Source organism: Sporobolomyces koalae (genome assembly GCF_050403365.1).
Source record: "Sporobolomyces koalae JCM15063 DNA, S_koalae_JCM15063T_v1_ctg4, whole genome shotgun sequence".
Classification (NCBI taxonomy): domain Eukaryota; kingdom Fungi; phylum Basidiomycota; class Microbotryomycetes; order Sporidiobolales; family Sporidiobolaceae; genus Sporobolomyces; species Sporobolomyces koalae.
In genome coordinates, this window is record NW_027481767.1 from 417,621 (window position 1) to 437,032 (window position 19,412).

The window sequence follows — 19,412 nt, forward strand, 5'->3', positions numbered from 1 at the left end:
CTCCCGAGAAGATCTTGCTTCTTTTGCGTGCAATGTCCTGTTGTTGCGAATGTTTTAACTACACGAAATTGTACGTGACGACCTGAGGCATCCATTCGGCATACGCCATCTCAATGTCGAATCGAGTCCACAACTTGTCCGGCACGTTAAACTTGTAACGAGGTTCGAAAGGCCAGACCCCAGGAGGACGCTCCTTGTATCCTCGAGGCACGTACCAGTTCTTGCCGGATCCAATCGAAGCACCTGGACAGTACTTGGACGAACACGAGTGGGTAATGATCGCTCGTACTGGAGCGGTGTAATCTTGGTTCCGATTCAACAAGAGTTTCTTGCCACACAATTGATCCATCCCTCCATTGATCGCCGCCTGTAAAGAAGAAGATTAGAGTTGATCATTAAGAGAGGAGGGGAGGGGGTGAGACTTGCAAACTCGTCCGAAACCGAGATCTCGAGAACTGGGACACTGGATCGGATCTCGATGTTGGGACAAGGAGTTCCACTGTAGTAGTTGGTCCCGTTTGTCGCGAGGGTGTTGTTCCAGAACCCTGCTCCGCTCACTTGGTAGTTGATGTACGCAGGTTGAGAGGTCCAACTGATCGGTTGACCTTGGTAGCAGGTGGGACGAGTGGTTGAGCGAGGTGGCCAAAACACGTCCTGTGTTGGACACACGACAGATGACGGGGTAGAGCTAGGGACGGTGGTCGAAGTTGGGGTTGAAGTCGAGGTGGTTCGAGTCGTGATCACCTTGGTCCAAGACAGGGTAGTTGACGATCTCGGAGTAGTTTCAACCTTGGACCAGACGAGAGGTGAAGACGAGGAAGTACTCGTAGATTTGCTCAAAGTGTCGACTTTGGACCACACGGGTACAGTGCTTGTCGAGGTGGGAGAGATGGAAGAGGTGGCCGTGTTGACCTTGGACCAGACGAGTGGGGAAGTCGACGACGAGGCGACAGGCTTGACAGTGTTGACGCGCGACCAAGTAAAGAGGGACTCTTCGGGGATAGCGGTCACGACCGCGGCGAGGGACAGGAGAGGGAGAAGGTACATCGCAAGTCAGACGAGATGGCAAGGAGCACGAGGGTGTGAAGCAAGAGCGAAGCAAGTCATGAGCAGGCTTTTAAAGTAGATGGTTGGACGAAGACAAAGCAAGCATGGATGAAAAGGGCAGCAGAGTCTCGATGAAACTCAGGGGTAAACGAGCGGGAGAAAACAGACAAAGCCAAGCCTGCCTGACGGAAGGACGGCTGGCCTTGCCGAGACAGCGTTATGCAAGGCGTGCATCCCCCGAGCATGCGAATAGGGTCACCTATGGAGAGCCCGCGTCGGACATTCTGAAACGGGCAGATGCCTCAGAGTCGCAATCAGTGTGGCTGATCATGGTTGTGGCGCCTGTACAGCCCGAAGGTACTGTCACAGTATGGTCTGTTGTGTCCTGGCTGTCGGTGATGAGCCCAGCGTCGAGGACGGTCAGTCTAGAGATGAAACCGCTCATCACGTGCAGTCTGATCGGCCATGGTGTCGATGCGCTGCTCTTGGGCAAGTTGGAATGTGCGTTCTTGGTCCTGGGTTGCCAGAGCAAGCGATTCGGGCGAGTAGAGCGAGACCGGTGAATGGTCGGAGCGAGTGGGGAGCGTCCAACGCGTCCGTTGCCTCGTCCGCGGTCGTATCACCCGAATATCAGCATCACAATGACGACGACTGTGCCGAGACCAGCGCTGCAATCGCACAGCAGCTCTGGCCCCGTGCCTGCGTCGAACCGGAACCCACTCCATCTCAAGGTTCATCGCCTCTTGACCAGCAGCCTCGATGATGCTGCCACCACAGCTGCGCTGGACACTCTCGGCGAGCTCGAACATGCCGAAGCCGAGACCGAATCGACGACTGACCCGGCCGCTCCATCCAAGGGCATTCGCGCCGCACTCGTTCGCGGGACTGGCCTGCGCAAGGAGATTGACGGCAGGATTGCCCAGGGCAGCAAAGAGTTCCTCGTAGCCTTCTCCCGAGTCAACGAGGTGCGTCCACCAACCCCCGGTGCGAGCGACTCGAGCCCCGCCTGACACACGGCACGTGACAGAAACTGAGCATGTTGCAATCGCACCTCGACGCGATGCACGTCTGCTGCGACGAGGTCCAGTCTGAACTCGACAAGGCAAACAAGGGCACTCGCTACTTGCTCGAGCACGCAGACGGACTCCGCCAACAACGGTCCGTATCGTCTCCCTCTTCCTCTCTCTCTCCCTCGAGATTGTCCTGACTTGATGGAATGGGCTCGCAGGACAAGCGTCGCCGTTCAACAATCCCTCGTGCATTTGTTTCTCGATCGCTTTACCCTGTCTGATGCAGAACTCAGAGCCCTCAGCTCGCGAGACGTTCCCGTCGGCCCTGAGCTCTTTGCTGCGATGGACAAGACGGAGCGGATACGAGCCGATTGTCGTGCGCTCCTCAGCGGCGAGGCGGGAGAAGGGACCAAGGCAGGGTATGTTTCCAGCTTTGAAGCTTGTTTCGCCTTCGAGCCTTCGATGCTGAAACTCCCCCCTTTCGCAACGTCGCGTTCGTAACTAGCCTCGATATCATGGAGTATACGTCACAGCATCTCGAAGCGGGCTACCAGAAAATCTTCAAGTGGTGTACCTTTCAAGCTCGCGGATTCGCACGGGACGTACTCGAAGTGTCGACGACAGTGCGCGCTGCGATCGCCCGCCTCAAGTCTCGACCCGACCTGTTAACGTGAGCTCCTCATCGTTTGCGACAAATCACAGCGTTGGACTGACAGAGCCTCTCGATAGCGAGGTGTTGACCGTACTCGGCACGACGCGCTCGACTTCGATCTTGAACCTGTTCCTCGACGCACTAACTCGCGGGGGACCGAATGGCCTTCCGCGTCCGATCGAACTCCACGCACACGATCCGTTGCGCTACATTGGAGACATGCTCGCGTGGATCCATCAGGCAATGGCCGGCGAACGAGAGTTCCTCGAGAGCTTGTTCGGGATCAAGGACGAAGGTCGTTGGGTCGGGAGTGTACACGCGTTCAGTCTCAAATCAGTTGGCAATGGTACCCAAGCGAGTGATCAGGACCGAGTCAAGTCTTTGCTGGACAAGGACTTTGAGGGATGTGGGAGACCGCTCAGAGTACGACTCGATGCCTTTTTTCCAGTGTCAACGCCTTTTTCAAGCTGATTCGCTGTTCGATTTCAGATTCGAGTGCAACAAACGGTCAAGAGTCAGGAAAGCAGTATCACTGCGTACCGGATTTCGACCTTGATCCATTTCTACAAGGTGACGATGGAACGGACGATCGGCTCGGACGCGCTCATGTCTCAAGTGCTCAGCGAGTGAGTTGTGATTCGGGATTGAATTCTCCTTCCCGAGCATTCTGAGATATGTTCGCTCACCGTCGTTCTCTGATCGACAGGTTGTTGCAACATTCGAACGAGGTGTTTTTCGAGACTCTCCGAGCTCAAGGTCGGAGCTTCCTGCGGTTCATTCAGCCTCCAGCAGCTGCCCTCTCGGCTCCGTCGCAACTACGGGACGCCCTCTCGACCTTGCGCGAGATCATGTCGGTGTATTCAAGTTCACTCCTCGATCACGAAGCCTCGGTCGCCTCGCCCGAGAAGCGCGAAACCGATTTCGAAGACGTGCTCGATGCGGCGCTCGATCCCGCGTTGCAAATGTGCTCGGCGATGGCCGAGATGAGACCGGCTACTTGGGATCAAGCCGTGTTTTGGGTCAACTGCGACGAAGCGATCCTCGCGGGTCTCGAACCGTTCGACTTTACCAAAAAGCGAATCGAACGAGTCAAGGAGGACGAAGCGAAGCATGTCGAGAGCTTGACCGTCGAGCACGTGAGTTCTCCCCTTGTCTGGTTCTCAAGATGCCTCGGTCGTGACCACGGGACTTAGGGTTCGCTTTCACTCTGATGTGGGAATCTAGTACGGACACCTCGCGAGAGATGCTGGACTTGACCGACTGGTTACGGCCATCAAATCAAAAGATGATTCGGTAAAGTCTCCCGTTTCTCTCCCCTCCACAGCTTGCAAGCCCATCCCTGATGGCTCTTCTTCTCGCCTACCCAAAACAAAAAAGACTCCCTTGTCGACTTTGAACGAAGCCTCGGCCAACGTCGTGATTCAATCGATCACAACATTCTCGAATTTCCTCTCGACGGTCGACACGATCGGTCACCCTCGCTTGTCCCTCTTGCCACCTCATCTCGCATCTTCGATCCATGCGGAAGCGTTGACCAGGATCAGTCACGCGTACGAACAAGTGTACGATGCAGTTCTCGACGATCGTAATCGGTACGAAGGCAAACACACTTTGGTTCGAAGAAGTAAACAAGAAGTCGCGACTCTGTTGGGAGTCTTGTAAAAAGTTTCTCAGAAGAAGGCATCAATCAAGCTCTCGAAGACTAGTCAGCGGAGGGTTTCTGTTGGAGTGCCAATATCATGTGCCCTCACTTGAGAGCGCTTTGCTCAAGCGCAAAAATTCTCAGACCATGGTCCGGTTCTCTCTCGGTTCTTACGAGTCCCAAGTGAGAGAAGAGGAAATAGCATGCGAAGTGAACAAAGTGACGAAAAAAAAAAGGCCGGACCTCGAAGAAAAGTGAGGAGAAAGAGAGAGATAGGTGACGGCTAGTAAAGCAGCAGATAGTGCTGAACGTCGAGAAGGGTTTTGGAGGGCCCAAGGAGACAGTGGGAGGACTGAACAAAACAGATAAACAAAATATAGTTGACGGAACACAGGTGAAAAACGAAAAGAGAGCGCGGAGGGAGCGAAAACTATGTAGCGGGGAGGACAGCGCGCGCAAAAGAGACGGAGAGGGTAGGAGAGGGAAGCATGTGCGAGGGCGGGGAGGCAAAACCTTGCGGGAAGAACGCAAAGTGCCGGGGAATATGGGTATCATCGGAGAAGGCGGTGGCGGAGAAGGAGAATGGCCGGGGAAGAGCAACGCGTACGATCGGTTTCGTGGACACACGGGGCATCTGTATTGGGAGGTATCGGCGCAGGAAATGGAGGGTATAAACCGAATATCAGGGCGTTCGCGTTGTGGTCGAATGCAAGTGAGCTCAGGGCGACTCTTCGGATGCCGCTCGCTTGACAGCCCAGTTCCTGGCAAAGATCGAAGCCTTGAGGAACTCTGATGACAAAGACAACATCGGTTATTCGAGACCCAGATTGTAACGAAGGATCAGAGAGTAGGGACTTACTCTTGTTCGAGTACTTCTTGTAGACGAACTTTTCGTCGAAGCCGGGAGCGGCGATCGACTCGAGGAGGAAGCCGGCGGGCACAAGAAGTTGCGCCTCGGTGTAATCCGAGTAGAAGATGAAAGCTTCGTTCTGTTTCAGAGCGAGTCTCTGGCGTCAGCCCATAATTCACTGTGCGCCGAGATATAGCAGACAGATAAGAGCGCGTACCCAATCACCGCCGAGCATGCGTCTCGCGAGGTACATTCCGATCGCCGCAACCATACTGGGCTTTGCCCGCAAGAACCGGTGGTCGAGCAGGGTGACCTCCATCAGGAACTTCGAGAGCGTCCTGGTCTGGATATCGTAGTCGTCGGCTTTCGAGATGCGGCGGACCCACGAGTACGGCGAACAGTACGACGAAATGTTGAACTCGAGCGACTGTGAACCGCGAGAAAAAAAAACCGTCAGCCGGGCGAACATGTGACGAGAGGATCGCAAGCTTGGACTCGCCTGGAGCATGATCCGTTCTCCCTTGAGAATCTCTTCGCGGCTGTAACCACCTTCGGTCATGTAGACAAACTCTTCGACCCTGTAGCAAGAATACGAGATTAGCGGATAGCGGTCATGGGGGGACGAATGGGCAGTGTGGGAAACGCACGAAGGAGCCATGATCTCTTCGTACTTGGCAGCAATGAACATTGCCGTGACACCGACGAGCTGGAACTTGACGAGAGATACAACTCGGTTGGACAGGAACCGATCGATCACGTTGACGGCGATCCAAAGCGTTTCGGGCAGCATGTGATAGCGCATGTGAACTTGGAGAAGCCAGTCGATGAGCGTCGTGCGCATAGGCCTATAGGGTAGAACGATGTCAGTCGAGGTAGTCAGGACACAGCCGGGTGAGCGGAGATAACGTACCATTCGATCTCGCTTTGGTGGTCCATGTAGCGGGGGTTCGGCATCGATGCCTCCTAGAGACGATCCGCTGGTAAGTCAGAGATGAAGATCAAGCAAGGACTCTCGTCGATTGAACCGTACCTCGAGTTTGCTCATGTACGCAAAAATCTCATCGCTGTATTCCGCAACCATGCTGATGTCCCAGAAGTCCTGCTCCTCCTTGAACTCGCGCTTGATCTGTTGCAAGAGCAGCTCGCTGTTGACAGCGTCCTCCTCGTCCACGAGGTCGGCAACCCAGTTCTCCGGGTCGACCTCGATCGCCTGCTCGGGTTCGACGATTCGGACCTTGTCGTCGTGGTGCGAAGTGAACGCGCCTGAGCCTGCTACATCCTCCTCGTCGGAGAACTCGACGTCATGCGTGCGCTTGTGCCCCTTGGCTTGAGCCTGCGACGCGGGCGACGATGGCGCGGGACCCTCGGTCTTCATGTGCTGATCCTGCGCCCATTCGCTGGTTCCGTCGATACCGAGTCCGACCATTGCCTCCTCATCTCTCAGCACTTCGATGTCTCCTTGACCCGACCATGCACCGTCCCATTCGCCCTGTTGCAGCCGCGGTGCACTGGGAGCGACCGTAGGAGCGGTTTGACTTTTCGAGCCAAGCGCAGCCCGAGCGGGACGCGTCGCCTTGGTCGGAACAGCGCCTGTAGCCGCAGACGACGAGTTGATTCTGAGTCGTCCGAGACCGGTGCCGGTCGAAGAGGGAGGTTGCGGCGCAGCGTTGACCGAAACGGACGAGTTCGAGGAAGCGGTCCGCGAGCGCGTATGAGGCTTAGCCGGTCCACCATTGAGTGAGTCTTTCGATGTACGGTCAACTTGCACCTGGACGCGCGGAAGCAAGAAAAATAAAAGAAAAATAGGTGAGTGACGTGGATGAGGTCACTACATGCGAACAACAACGCTTTTTGCGGGCCGGACGGATCACAGCACTCACGCGGTTTGCAGCGCCTGCGTTCGAGACGTCTCCGAGAGCACGTCGTGGTCCAGGCAGGGCAGCAGTCTTGCCGACTGCAACTCCTGTTGTCGCGACCGAGCCGGTCTTGCCCGCCATTCTTCCGGCCGCGGAGAGCGAAGCTGTCGAAGTCTTGCCGACCAATCTCGGTTGAGCCTTGGTTGCGCCAGCACCTGCAGCGGTCGCGTTCTCGTCCTGGCTGAGGCGGGCAGGCGCGCGAGACGCTCGGCGCGGTCGGGAATCCTATTCAGAGCAAACGCAAGTTGAATCAAGAAAACGTTAGCGGGCTTTCAAAGGCGTGAGGAGTCCCTGCATGCGCGTAGGATTCTCCGATAGCAGTCTCGAGGTGATCGCGGCACTCGATCGTGTCCAACGGGCTGTGTCTGACGCGAGAGACGAGCGAGTAGAACATCGACTAACCTTCATTTGGCTTGCAGCTGTCGACATGATTAGAAGGGTGTCGTAGGAGCTCGCTACGGTCCTGTGATACTGACAAGGTCGACGGGCAGGTTTGGCGGGCGGTCGAGACTGAAGAAAGGGAAGGCGAGGGTCGAAACAACAAACGGGCCCGACAACGAGATTCAGCCAGGTAAAGCGCCCAGACGCGTACGCTAGAAGATCGAGGGGGTGCTGAAGAGGTGTCCTTGTGATGGACTCCCTGGGCTGGAACTGGGCAGGCGAGACGGGCGAAAGAGACTGGGCGAGAGTTCGCTGAACCTCCCCTCCTCTATATTTCGTCTAATTTATCGTCAATCATTCATCCAACTTTTGCTCGCAGATGCCTTACAGACGGAGAGCATGACCGTATCGAGACACTCATTCCAGCTTCACTGCATCGAGCTGGTCAAGTTAAATTGGATAAAATCCGGATTGAGCGCTCGTCCTCGCTTGAGCTCGTTCAGCAGCGTCTTGATTGTGGCTAACAGCTCTGTACACTGTCTGGTCGAGCATTCGGCTGCCGCGACGGAATTGAGCGAGAAATCTCGATTGAGCTTGCCGCTCGCGTATTTGAGTCGGCTCGTTACCTCCGAGTCAGGCGTTTCTGTAGCCTCAACAACAACAGCTTCAGTGGTATCTTATCGTGTGTCGAGCCGGAATCGCCGAGTGCAAAGCGAGACTGCTGAAGCATTGCTTGCCATCCGCTCGGTCCTGGTCGGCGATTTACACGCGCATCAAAGGCCGGTCGCTCGCATGACAGACATTCCCAGCCGCGTTCATTTCGCCCCTATGGTAGCATGATCATACGACATGGCGTGCGCAACAGAGTTGGCAAGCTTTACTGTGCCGCTGCGAAATTATCGAAACATGTACTCGCGCTCGAATCAAGTCTAGCCGCCATCGGGATAGGTACAGATACAGACTCAAACAGGAAATGATTTCATGAAGCGGAGGAGTCACGCCCATAGAAGAAAGAAAGACACAAAAACCACAAAGTCTATGGAGCGAAAAGCGAAAGAGGAATCATGACAGATCTGAGTGTGACAACTTTACGATGAGGGGTCGAGAGTCCGGTCGAGATTGGGAATAGATGCCTTGAAGTGAGTCTCACCTTCTGTTATGGAAAGACAAGATGGCATTATGAATTGACCTCGAAGCGGTGATGGTCAGGAACAGTACGTACGAGTGCGAGTCGCCGTCTGCTGGGTCGCTTCCGCGGGCTCACTGCCTGCCATCGGTGATGGACCAACTAGCGAGATGCCCTCCTGGCGATACGTCATGTCGGCCGCAGGGTGAACCTCTTCGCTCTGCGCGGGGAGATAACGGATCGTTCCTCCAGCTTCGCGCAATTCGAACCCGTGCGGGGGTAGCGCTGCAGCACAGAAGTATTCGTCAAGTTTATAATGAGCTTATCTGATAGATGTCCGGATAAACCTTACGGTGCAAGCCGCGCTTGATGCGTTGAGCATTGGTCTCGGTAAAGAAAGCCTCAAGCTCTTGTCGCTCCTTGAACGTTTTCCTCTCTTTCGCCAGCATGTGCACGATTTCGAGGTTGGACTGCTCGTCGACGCCACGCTTGCGGGAAGACGGCAGTGCCGAGGGTACGCCGCGACGGTTGAGCATGCCCGAAGGTACCGCGGAGGGAACACCACGACGGTTCAGCATGCCCGAAGGCACAGCGGAGGGGACTCCTCGGCGGTGGAGGTACGACTCGAAGTCATGACGACGCTGAAGCGCATCCCGACGGGAAACAGCCGGTGACGCCGAGCGACGGGCGAGGCTCGGGGTGGCAGTGTGCGGTACCGTGGGGGTCGCCGATCTCCGGTGCAGAGGTTCGTACGTGGGCGTATCGAGCTGTCGAGCATAGTGTTGGTGCCGCTGCTGGTTGCCGGCCGAGTAGTGTGCCAACGTAGGTGCAAGGAAAAAAGACGAGATGAACGCGAAGAGGAGGAGTCGGGTTGACATTTTTTCGCTTGATGTTGTCGAGACGTCAAGGTAGGTAGAACTATAGGAGAGTCGAGAGCAACAAGAGGAGGTCAGGTTGCGCACTTTCCTTCACTCGATAAAAAGTTGAAAGAAGACGAGCGCTCGGGCCGATTTCGAAAACGACCAAAGCGCTCAAAGGTAGAGCGATCTCAGTCCAAGACACCTACGATCTTCAAGCTCTCGCAATCTGATAGTAGATGCTCACTGAACACATGCAAGTTACGATCGAGGAGGTTAGCGAATATGAGAAGGCCGTTGCTTCTCGTCTTACGACCTCTCGCCCACGATGATGTATTCAGTCTGTATTTGATCTCTCATAACTCAGCTCGAAGGTCTAGAGCTATTAACCTGACAGTGAGCTTGGCGACGTGAATTGGGTGGTCCGGCAACAGGGCTAGCCGAGGGAGCTTTGTACAGTGGTCGGGGGCCAGCGAGCGAAGAGCACCGGGCGTATATGTTTCGGTCCACGATCACGTGAAGTTGAGCGTCATTGCGAACCGCGGTCAGCTCCGGCAAAAGTATGAAAGCGTGGGCGCCAGCCAATCGCATCGCCGGAAAAAGCCGGTCGGAGAGGTCGGAGAGGTCGGAACCGCTTGCGTCCCGTCCTGACCCGTCGCGCCTGCGCTGGTCATTTGGACGTGCGAATTGCATCCGAAGCTCTCCTTCCTCTCCTCCTCCTTCTTTGACCACTCCCAGCCACTCTTCCTTCCCTTCTCTTTGACACGAAGACTTGTAAGTGCACATTCCTGCTGTCACTGCTCGCAAGACCCCTCTCTCGGTCCCTCCCCCGCTCTTTTACCCCATCTCGGATCCTGACCACACTTGGCATCGCAGCATCGTCTACGCCAGCATGTCTCCTCGCACCATCACTCCCATCCGCCATGGCGAAGAGCCCATCAACGATCCGTAAGCTGTCTTCCAATTCGGATCCTATTTCTCCTCCCGCGTGGTAGAGGCTGCGCGCTCGCGACGGAACTTCAAACGCCGCTTGGTGAGGGTCTAGCCGTGGTCCAGAGCGTCTGGACGTGTACCGAGGGCATCGGAGATCGGCTTAAGCTGTTTGAGCTGGTTATCGGTGCGGCAGGAAAAGGGTTGCGGGAGCGAAAGTTGCCGGTCCTCGCTCAAACTGCCTCAGATCTCTCCCGGTATCACCTATACCGGCTCGAGCCATCCGTCTCATCATGACCACGTCCACCCGGCGCGGTTTTGAATGCCGGATGCGATTCTGTCGTCGCGAACATTGCCCCACTTTTGGCTTTGCCGGCAATGCTGACCCCGACTCGTCTTCTCTCGTGACAGTTCGAACGAGCCCACGTATGGTCTTCTCGGAAAAGAGCTTTCGATGTTCTCGGAAGCCGGTTTCGACATGCAAAAGATTCACCTCAAGGTTCGTACCACGTGATTGCCATGCTTTTCCGTCCTCGCTCGGTTGTCTGACATTTTGTCGACTCGTTCACAGCGCAATGCCCCCGTCGCTCAACTGTACGAAGATGCGATCAAATACGAGGGAGCTGTCATTGCCGACTCTGGCGCTTTGATCAACTTCTCCGGCAAGAAGACCGGTCGTTCGCCCAAGGACAAGCGTATCGTCTACGAGGAGACTTCCAAGGATGACGTCTGGTGGGGCGCTGTCAACATCCAAATGGATGAGCACACTTTCGAGATCAACCGCGAGCGTGCTATCGACTACCTCAACACTCGCGACAACGTCTAGTATGTCACCCGCATTCGTCCATTTAGAATTGTTGCTGACAATCTTCTTCCCACCTGAAGCGTCTTTGACGGTTTCGCCGGATGGGACCCCAAGTACCGCATCAAGGTCCGAGTCGTCACCTCGCGCGCTTACCACGCCCTCTTCATGCACAACAGTCAGTTCAAACTCGTTTCCTCCTCTACAGAATCTTGACTGACCAATCTCCTCACAGTGCTCATCCGACCTACGAAGAAGGAGCTTGCCGAGTTTGGCACTCCCGACTTCACCATCTACAACGCTGGTCAATTCCCGGCCAACCGATTCACTGCTGGTATGACCTCGCAGACTTCGGTCGAGGTCAACTTCAAGCGTCACGAGATGGTCATCCTCGGAACCGAGTACGCTGGAGAGATGAAGAAGGGTATCTTCTCTGTCATGGTACGCACCCAGCTCCGTCAGATTATGCCGCATAGACACTCATGTCTCTTCTTGTGCGACGATAGCACTACCTGCAACCCGTCAAATTCGGCAACCTTTCGCTCCACTCGTCTGCTAACCAAGGTCCCGATGGTGACGTCTCGCTCTTCTTCGGTCTTTCGGGAACTGGAAAGACGACCCTCTCTGCCGACCCGCGTCGCGCCCTCATCGGTGACGACGAGCACGTTTGGTCCGACAACGGAGTCTTCAACATTGAGGGAGGATGGTCAGTTTGAGCTTTGTTTTCGATAATGTGCGGCTCAGCTCACCGTCCTCGTCAATAGCTACGCTAAGTGTGTCGGTCTCGACGCCGAGAAGGAGCCCGATATCTACAACGCCATCCGTTACGGTTCGATCCTCGAGAACGTTACTTACGACCCGGAAACTCGCGAGCCCAACTACGAGGACACCGGAATCACCGAGAACACTCGTTGCGCATACCCCATCGAATACATCAACAACGCCATGATTCCCTGCATCTCGCAAAGCCAACCCAAGAACGTCATCTACCTCACTTGCGACGCTTTCGGTGTTCTTCCCCCGGTATCGCTCCTCGACTCGAACCAGGCGCAATACTGGTTCCTCTCTGGATACACCTCGAAGACCCCCGGTACCGAAGACGGAATCGCTGAGCCTACTCCCACCTTCTCGTGAGTTGTCTCTACGTGCCCTTCCCTTCGAAAACCCTCACTGTCATGCTCATGCTGACATTTTACATCGAACCTGCAGCACCTGCTTCGGCGCGCCCTTCATCATCCTTCACCCTTCGCGTTACGCTTCGATGCTTGCGCAAAAAATGGAGTCGAGCAACACCAAGTGCTGGCTTATCAACACTGGTATGTACTGGCATCTAGCTCGTATGCTATGGCAATATACTCACACTCTTCTGTGCGATCGTTCAGGGTGGACCGGAGGAGCCTACGGAACCGGAAAGCGCTGCCCTCTCAAGGTTACCCGAAAGATCGTCGACTCGATTCACGATGGATCCCTCGCCAAGGCTAGCTTCAAGAAGACCGGCAAGTTCAACCTCAGCATTCCCGAAGCTCTCGACGGTGTCGACTCGGCGATGCTTGACCCGGCGACTGCATGGGCGGACAAGGACGCTTTCGAGAAGACTGTGTCCAAGGTTGCCGGTACGTTCTGTCTCTATTAAGTCTTCTCCTTCCCGCGAAAGTGTCGCTGACGCGCCCTCCTTGCGCTTCACAGGCATGTTCAACGCTGCGTTCGAGCGTTACGCTTCCGACTGCTCGCCCGAAGTCTGCGCCGCTGGACCCAAGGCTTAAAAAAGGGGCTACTATCTACCCACTCGCTTTTCCCTTATTGCACTTTATCGTTCGCAGGCATGTAAAGTTAGTTCTGCCTTGTTCAGCCGGTTTTCGATCCTTGTCATCCATTTGCCCTTTGTCTTTCTACCAATCTGTCAATCACAAGAAGTTACGTGCCCTCACATTCTGCATCGTCCGAACAATGTGGCAGCTCAAACTGAGAGCGAGAGGAGCGAACGAGGCTCGAGCGTTTCGCAAGCGGTCGGAATGCTGCTAGCTGTCGCCTCGGAGTATTCAATGCGAAAATGAAGCACGACAGCATTATAGAGACTACTTACTGCCTCAATTCGAGCAGCCGAATATTGGGAAGTTTGTCTTGTTGTGGATTTCATCCCGAGGCGTTTTTGTGCTCGAGCTTTGACGACACTCTGCAGCTGTCGCCGAGTCTGCCACATCATAACCGCTGAGCGAGTATGTACATTTCCCAGAAACCGACACTGGCAGTCTGTTGCAAGGCTGTCAGAGGCGTCGCAACGGAACGGCCAACCCAAGGATCAATTGAAGGTATACATTGACCCGAGATGAAAGCAGTTTTTCGAGACTCCAGCTCTATAGACTGTCGCTAAAGAAAACAATCAGCTGGAGAGCTCTCCGCCAGGCCGTAGTACAGTTGCAAGGGACCCGCGAACAGGAGAAGATATCGACGTCTGCGCTCAGAAACAGGCCGAATGACCCTCTCCGGCACCTTTCGCCAAAGTCGGGAACTTCTTTGGCCTGTCGGTGCTGCTCAGGCGCATACGGATTCTAGGCGCCGCGCTTGGACGATTTTGCGCATGACAGAGGGAAACAATCGAAATTCCGATTATAGCGAAGTTCTCTCTGGTCATTCTCAGCGTGTCGTTCAAGTTAGATCTACAAGAGATTCTGCTTGACAGCGTCGAGCGCAAGTCAGAAATTTTGGAGAAATGATGAGACGTGTCGCGGCGTTGCATCGGTTTCGAGAATGGCGCGCCGAGACGCGTACTGTTCCCACCTCTACGGCTCCCTACATTACACAATGTCGAACGCAGAAGAACAGCAATACCTCGACCTGGTCAGACAGATCATCGAGACGGGAGGCAAACGACCGGATCGAACTGGCACGGGTACCCTCTCGTTGTTCGCGCCCCCTCAACTCCGATTCTCGCTCTCGAAACCTTCGACAACCTCAGGATCCGACCCGACACTCGTCCTACCCCTCTTGACGACCAAGAAAGTGTTCACACGGGGGATCATTGAAGAATTGTTGTGGTTCGTTCACGGTTCGACCGATTCGAAACTCTTGTCCGACAAGAACGTCAAGATTTGGGATGGCAATGGCAGTCGAGAATTCCTCGACAAAGTTGGACTGGGGCACCGGGCAGAAGGAGATCTTGGACCCGTGTACGGGTTCCAGTGGAGACATTTCGGTGCCGAGTACCACACTGCACGAGACAATTACGATGGACAAGGAGTCGATCAACTCGCAGAAGTCGTTCGGAAAATCAAGGAGAACCCGATGGACCGTCGAATTATCCTCAGCGCATGGAACCCGGCAGGTACGATCATGATCTCTACCGTTTTTTGTCCGCTGCAAGAAAAAAGAGTCGAGACACTAAGCGTGTTTCGTGTCCTTTGTAGACATCCCCAAGATGGCGCTACCACCGTGTCACATGTTCTGTCAGTTTTACGTGACGCTTCCTCCCGCCGATGCACCTGTCGGTACCAAGAATCGCCTGTCGTGTATCATGTACCAACGTTCGGCCGACCTTGGACTCGGTGTGCCGTTCAACATTGCGTCGTACGCCTTGTTGACGCACATGATCGCGTTCGTGACCGATACGATCCCACATGAATTCGTGTTGCAAATCGGAGATGCGCATGTGTACCTCGACCATGTCGACGCACTCGGAACTCAACTTGACCGTACGCCGTACGAGTTCCCCGAGTTTCAATGGACGAGAAGAAAGGACGACGTCGGATCGATCGATGGGTTCAAACTCGAGGATTTCAAGGTCGTTGGGTACAAGTCTCACGACTCGATCCCGATGAAGATGAGTGTGTAGTAGTTGTGAACTCGATTATTTTCCATTTATACCTTTGAGTGCATGCATAGCTCGGCCCTCTCTCTCTTTTTGCATGTGACCGGTCCAGGGGTACAGAGTACGCCCCCCGAACGTAGATTGTTACAACAAAAGAGGTTTTTGTGGGCCAGAAAACGTGCGAGATCGCTAGAGGATAAGTTAAGACCAGTGCTAAGAGGGAATCGGGAAATGTCCAAGTAGAACGGCTTCACAGAATGGGTAAAAACTGAAAAGGGGTGGAGAACAACGGGGGTATCGAAAGCAAGGCAAAAAAAAAAAACAGATTGGGCGAGAGGGTGGAAAAGACAGTCTCGACTACGACGACGGAAAAAGTGAGACGTTACAGAATCGTACAGCGTTTCCGCCGTCGTCCGTGTTTGCCTTCTTCAAACCCGCTCGCATTGCGGTACGTGTTCTGCCGTCTGCGATTTGCCTGGAATTGTGGTGAAGCTTGTTCGGCTTTGATCATCTGTCTTGTCACGTCGGCAAACACTTCCTCGACCTATCGAAACGGAACACCAAGGGTCGAGTTTGTAAGTGTCGGGTGGAATCGCACGCTGGACCGAAAGAGAGCAAAGTTGGTTGGATGGACGCACGTTGATCTCTTTCCGCGAACTCGTCTCGTAGTATGGCACACCTCCCCATGCCTTTGAGAGTTCGACTGCAACTTCTCGCTTGACCTGACGCTCGTTGACCAGGTCGAGCTTGGATCCAACGAGCACAATCGGAATCTTTTGTGGCTGGATGTCAAGACAAAACGGCCATTCAGATGCGGTTCGTACGGGTGCAGACGAGGTAGAGGAAACAAGAGCGGACCGTGCCGGAAGTGTTGGACGCTTCTTTGATACGTTGGATCTGCTCGCGCAGGTGAAACAGTTCGCTGACGCTCTCGAGCGAAGTCAACGAGAACACGAGTAGGAAGCCCTCTCCCGATTTGATGTACATGTGATGTAGCGACATGAACTGGCGCGCAGGGGAGAAGGGGAGTCAGGTAAGCCGGGAATGAGCATCGAGGTTGGTACGGGCCGTACCTGTTCAGTTCCTGCCGTGTCTAGCACCTCCAGTTGAACGGTGATGCCGTCGACATTGATCGTTCTGCGGTAACTGTCTTCGATCGTCGGGTCGTACTTTTCGACAAAGAGCGAATGCACGAAGCGGACTGTCAACGCCGATTTGCCGACGCCACCGCCTCCGAGCACGACGACTTTGTATTCCCTGCAGCGAGAGTCACTTCGAGTCAGTGCGCGCTACAGCAGTGGGTAGACGACGATCCCCCCACAACGATCGCGACGGGGGGCTGAGAGCGTGCGATAATTGACAAGAGCGAGATGCTCTGTGGAAATCGCAAGCAGAAGCGTCGTGGCGAGTCGTATGCGAGGGAAACGGGCGCAGGGAGGCAGTGCAAGGGATGAAAAGGACGAAGGGGAAGAGGCGCAATTGACGCGCGACGAGTCGGAACAGTCAGAGTGAGTGGGATACTCACAAAGGCATCTAGCCTGACCGAACCCGTTTGCGCGAGACTGGCTGCTGAGAAGGGTGCCGGTGCCAGCGACGAGACGGCGAGAGAAAGGAGGACGCGCGACCGGCGACAGGAGGTACCTTGCAACCCTTTCTCCCCTCTCCATCGTCCGCTACTCGCCCTCGCCCTTGCCGAGCTACTGCCAAGATGTCGTCTGCCTCTCTCAAATCGCTCATGAAGGCGAAGAAGCAGTCTGCACGCTTGACGCACCCGCACGCACGCTACTCGTCCGCAGGCCAACTCTCGTGCAGCCTGTGCGGCATCCAACTCAAGTCGGAGGCGCTTTGGGGGTCCCATCTCGTCTCGAAAGTGAGCATGGGCTTCATCTTCTCGCGATGTGCATGTATCGCTTATCCGCTCACAAGTTGATCTTGCACCCTGCAGCAACATCGCGTCGCTGCACAGGCTGCCGAACGACAACAGCAGCAACAACAGACTCACAAGCGCAAGTCGAGGTCTCCATCACCAGGACCGAACTCGAAACGACCGCGTGCCGATGCCGGTCCTAGTCTCGATACCGCGTCTCCCTCTATCACCTCTCCACCACAAGCGGACCGCGCAAGTGAAGGACGGACACCTTCAGCACCTGTAGCAGTACCAGAAGAGGATCCATCGATCGACGAGTTCCTCCCGACCCTCTCGAACGATACCCCAGCGAGTTCGAGCACTGCCCAAGCAACCATCTCGGCCGCCCCGATCAAATTCGAGTTTGGCGCACCCAAGGTCAGAACACACGGTGAGGAAGGGGACGAAGATGTGGAGGGAGAAGCGAACGATGTAGAACCGGAAGAGACGGAAGACGAGCGCAGAGACCGCCTCGAGCAAGAAGAACGCGAAGAGATGATGGCTCGTCTCGAAGAGGAGGAACGGGAACAGAAGGAAGCCGATGAGAAAGTGACGGCAAGTCTACCTATTGTTACCTGTTCGCGGGATAGATGTCAGAACTGACTTGAGAGATCGATTCGATTCGTCGTGACACAGGCACTCAAGAGACGGCTAGAGCTCATGCGACAAGCCAAGAAGAATAAGCAGCCCTAGTAAACCTAGACCTCTTCTCGCAAGCGTGCACGGTTGCACTCGCGCTCGAAACCATAAAACGTACATAGAACATTCAGCACGAGTACGGAAGGAATACCTTGCAGACAGAACCGAAACCAGACACAAACAGACTAGATTTCTGGGGACCAGGGAAAGCAGAAACGAGTCTCGAGGAAACGCTCTCGTGCGTCGGTCCAAACTCTATCTCGAGAATCGCCCGTAACCCCTCGAGAGTTCTTCGTGAGCTCTTCCGGCTTCTTGCGCGGCATTCGCCCCATAGATGACCGTCCGACGGCCCGGACCATAGCACTCGTCTTGGCGAGAGAGCGAATGAGCGGTCTCAGCGCCCGAAGAGTCCTGTCGATATCACATTACAGTCAGTCCTCGATTCGAGCGAGAGGTTCAAGGCTAGCTGGATACCTCGCGATGAGTCAGGGTTTTCCACTTGTCCTCAGCGTCGCCGAGCATCTTCCGCTCCTTCGGGTGCGCATCGAGCCAGTTTCCTGCTTGACCTTTCAACTGCGCGGCACGCTTGAGGGCCCTTTCCCTCATTTCGTTGAGCTCTTCAGAAAATTGCTTTCCCTGGCTGTGTAATGCGCTGGCCGAGCCGGCTCCGGCGGTCTTGAGGACGTTGGCTCTGGGTTCGAGCGAGCAATGAATGGACCCCAAGATCGGCGAGGACCGTCAGTTGCCTGAAAAGTTATCCGGAAACTTGTGTGCTCACTTGGGAGTTTGTGACATGTTTGTGACCCGTCACGTGTCGAAGTAGGCGATTGACGATTCCTGGAGAGAGAACGAGAACGAGGAAGATTGGACCGTGAGGTGCATGTGGGTACTGCGCAGTGCGAACCCAGCTCAGTGATCTCCGTGAAATACCGCGGTCCCAGTAGGGGATCGAGCGCAGTTTGTCGGTCCCGTGATCAATAGGATCCATATGGTCGACTCTGACGTAGGCCCGTGATCAGTGACGCGCAGGCTTGGGTAGTACATACGTGAGTAGGTATGGTTTCGACCGCAAGCGAGCTCGAGCTAGGTACTGTGTTTTGAACAGCTTCAGCTTGCCCGAGCTATTCCTTCAATGAATCACAGCCGGAGAGTATGACGTGTGATGGAGGCGGGATGAGCAATAGGATAAAGAGAGACTGATTGCAGGAATAAGGGACACTGAGAAAGATCACTTTGGCTGGCTATCTCCTTCAGCATGCTTCGATTGAAGTCGATACTGGTCCTGCTTTGCGATGTGAGCCGTGGCCCCCTCCCACGCCTTCGCCAGCCGAGTGTGACTGGATTGGCTCGCCATTTGCGGAGTTTGCCAATAACTCAAGGGGTCCGAGGTGGAAGAACGTGAAGCTGATGTGCTTGACCGGGTCGCTGTGGATCGACCTTGGTGGGTAACGCGAGGAGAAACCCCGATTGGGCGCTGCGCTTCGCGGAGATAAGCAGCGGGAGGTCTGGCGAGAAGGGCTGAACTGCGCAATCCGCTGCGAGGCCAACAACGAGTCAGTGCCGATGAAGAAAGAGCCTCAATGTGGCAGAGCGTGGGTGTAGGTGACAAACCCAGAGCGACCACTCGAGGCGGAACCCGGCTTGCGTACGTTGGGATTGGTAGCATTGCCTCGCTGCTGAACGGAAAACGGGTCACCAGTCGTCTGGGTGGTTTTTGACGTCTGGGTAGTTTTTGAAGGACTGTGTCGTATGGAACGTGCAAGGAGGGTTAGTAGGAGGGGTCTTGTCTGACGAGCGAGAAGTATTCCCTCACGAATCGCGCGGTTCTGTCATGCTTGAGGCGTGCAGA

At 55.1% G+C, this 19,412-nt stretch overlaps 8 protein-coding genes across 8 annotated transcripts; 4 read left to right on the plus strand and 4 right to left on the minus strand.

The window, feature by feature from the left end:
- Window positions 1–58: 58 nt before the first annotated feature.
- On the minus strand, window positions 59–1,047 carry JCM15063_000336 (uncharacterized protein; the record flags this gene model as incomplete). The annotated part of the gene is made up of 2 exons (XM_076676454.1): window positions 59–367; window positions 442–1,047. The coding sequence occupies 2 exons, from the start codon at window positions 1,045–1,047 to the stop codon at window positions 59–61; spliced, it is 915 nt and encodes a 304-aa protein (XP_076536435.1).
- Window positions 1,048–1,688: 641 nt separating this feature from the next.
- COG6 (Golgi transport complex subunit COG6) lies at window positions 1,689–4,371 on the plus strand (the record flags this gene model as incomplete). Its single annotated transcript, XM_076676455.1, has 9 exons — window positions 1,689–2,012; window positions 2,075–2,205; window positions 2,276–2,476; window positions 2,563–2,727; window positions 2,787–3,132; window positions 3,199–3,335; window positions 3,416–3,845; window positions 3,934–4,002; window positions 4,087–4,371. The coding sequence occupies 9 exons, from the start codon at window positions 1,689–1,691 to the stop codon at window positions 4,369–4,371; spliced, it is 2,088 nt and encodes a 695-aa protein (XP_076536436.1).
- Window positions 4,372–5,069: 698 nt separating this feature from the next.
- JCM15063_000338 (uncharacterized protein) lies at window positions 5,070–7,546 on the minus strand (the record flags this gene model as incomplete). The annotated part of the gene is made up of 9 exons (XM_076676456.1): window positions 5,070–5,140; window positions 5,211–5,340; window positions 5,419–5,628; window positions 5,701–5,779; window positions 5,849–6,046; window positions 6,112–6,164; window positions 6,232–6,969; window positions 7,082–7,342; window positions 7,520–7,546. The coding sequence occupies 9 exons, from the start codon at window positions 7,544–7,546 to the stop codon at window positions 5,070–5,072; spliced, it is 1,767 nt and encodes a 588-aa protein (XP_076536437.1).
- Window positions 7,547–8,586: 1,040 nt separating this feature from the next.
- JCM15063_000339 (uncharacterized protein) lies at window positions 8,587–9,502 on the minus strand (the record flags this gene model as incomplete). The annotated part of the gene is made up of 3 exons (XM_076676457.1): window positions 8,587–8,651; window positions 8,721–8,909; window positions 8,977–9,502. 3 exons carry the CDS (start codon window positions 9,500–9,502, stop codon window positions 8,587–8,589), a joined length of 780 nt encoding a protein of 259 aa, XP_076536438.1.
- Window positions 9,503–10,373: 871 nt separating this feature from the next.
- PCK1 (phosphoenolpyruvate carboxykinase PCK1) lies at window positions 10,374–12,976 on the plus strand (the record flags this gene model as incomplete). Its single annotated transcript, XM_076676458.1, has 10 exons — window positions 10,374–10,429; window positions 10,823–10,910; window positions 10,983–11,236; window positions 11,297–11,391; window positions 11,449–11,654; window positions 11,720–11,919; window positions 11,978–12,343; window positions 12,423–12,529; window positions 12,596–12,826; window positions 12,900–12,976. 10 exons carry the CDS (start codon window positions 10,374–10,376, stop codon window positions 12,974–12,976), a joined length of 1,680 nt encoding a protein of 559 aa, XP_076536439.1.
- Window positions 12,977–14,015: 1,039 nt separating this feature from the next.
- CDC21 (thymidylate synthase) lies at window positions 14,016–15,042 on the plus strand (the record flags this gene model as incomplete). Its single annotated transcript, XM_076676459.1, has 2 exons — window positions 14,016–14,535; window positions 14,618–15,042. 2 exons carry the CDS (start codon window positions 14,016–14,018, stop codon window positions 15,040–15,042), a joined length of 945 nt encoding a protein of 314 aa, XP_076536440.1.
- Window positions 15,043–15,400: 358 nt separating this feature from the next.
- JCM15063_000342 (uncharacterized protein) lies at window positions 15,401–16,551 on the minus strand (the record flags this gene model as incomplete). Its single annotated transcript, XM_076676460.1, has 5 exons — window positions 15,401–15,562; window positions 15,657–15,800; window positions 15,877–16,023; window positions 16,092–16,275; window positions 16,544–16,551. 5 exons carry the CDS (start codon window positions 16,549–16,551, stop codon window positions 15,401–15,403), a joined length of 645 nt encoding a protein of 214 aa, XP_076536441.1.
- A 175-nt stretch (window positions 16,552–16,726) lies between these two features.
- JCM15063_000343 (C2H2-type zinc finger protein) lies at window positions 16,727–17,617 on the plus strand (the record flags this gene model as incomplete). Its single annotated transcript, XM_076676461.1, has 3 exons — window positions 16,727–16,888; window positions 16,964–17,479; window positions 17,561–17,617. The coding sequence occupies 3 exons, from the start codon at window positions 16,727–16,729 to the stop codon at window positions 17,615–17,617; spliced, it is 735 nt and encodes a 244-aa protein (XP_076536442.1).
- Between the last annotated feature and the right edge of the window lie 1,795 nt (window positions 17,618–19,412).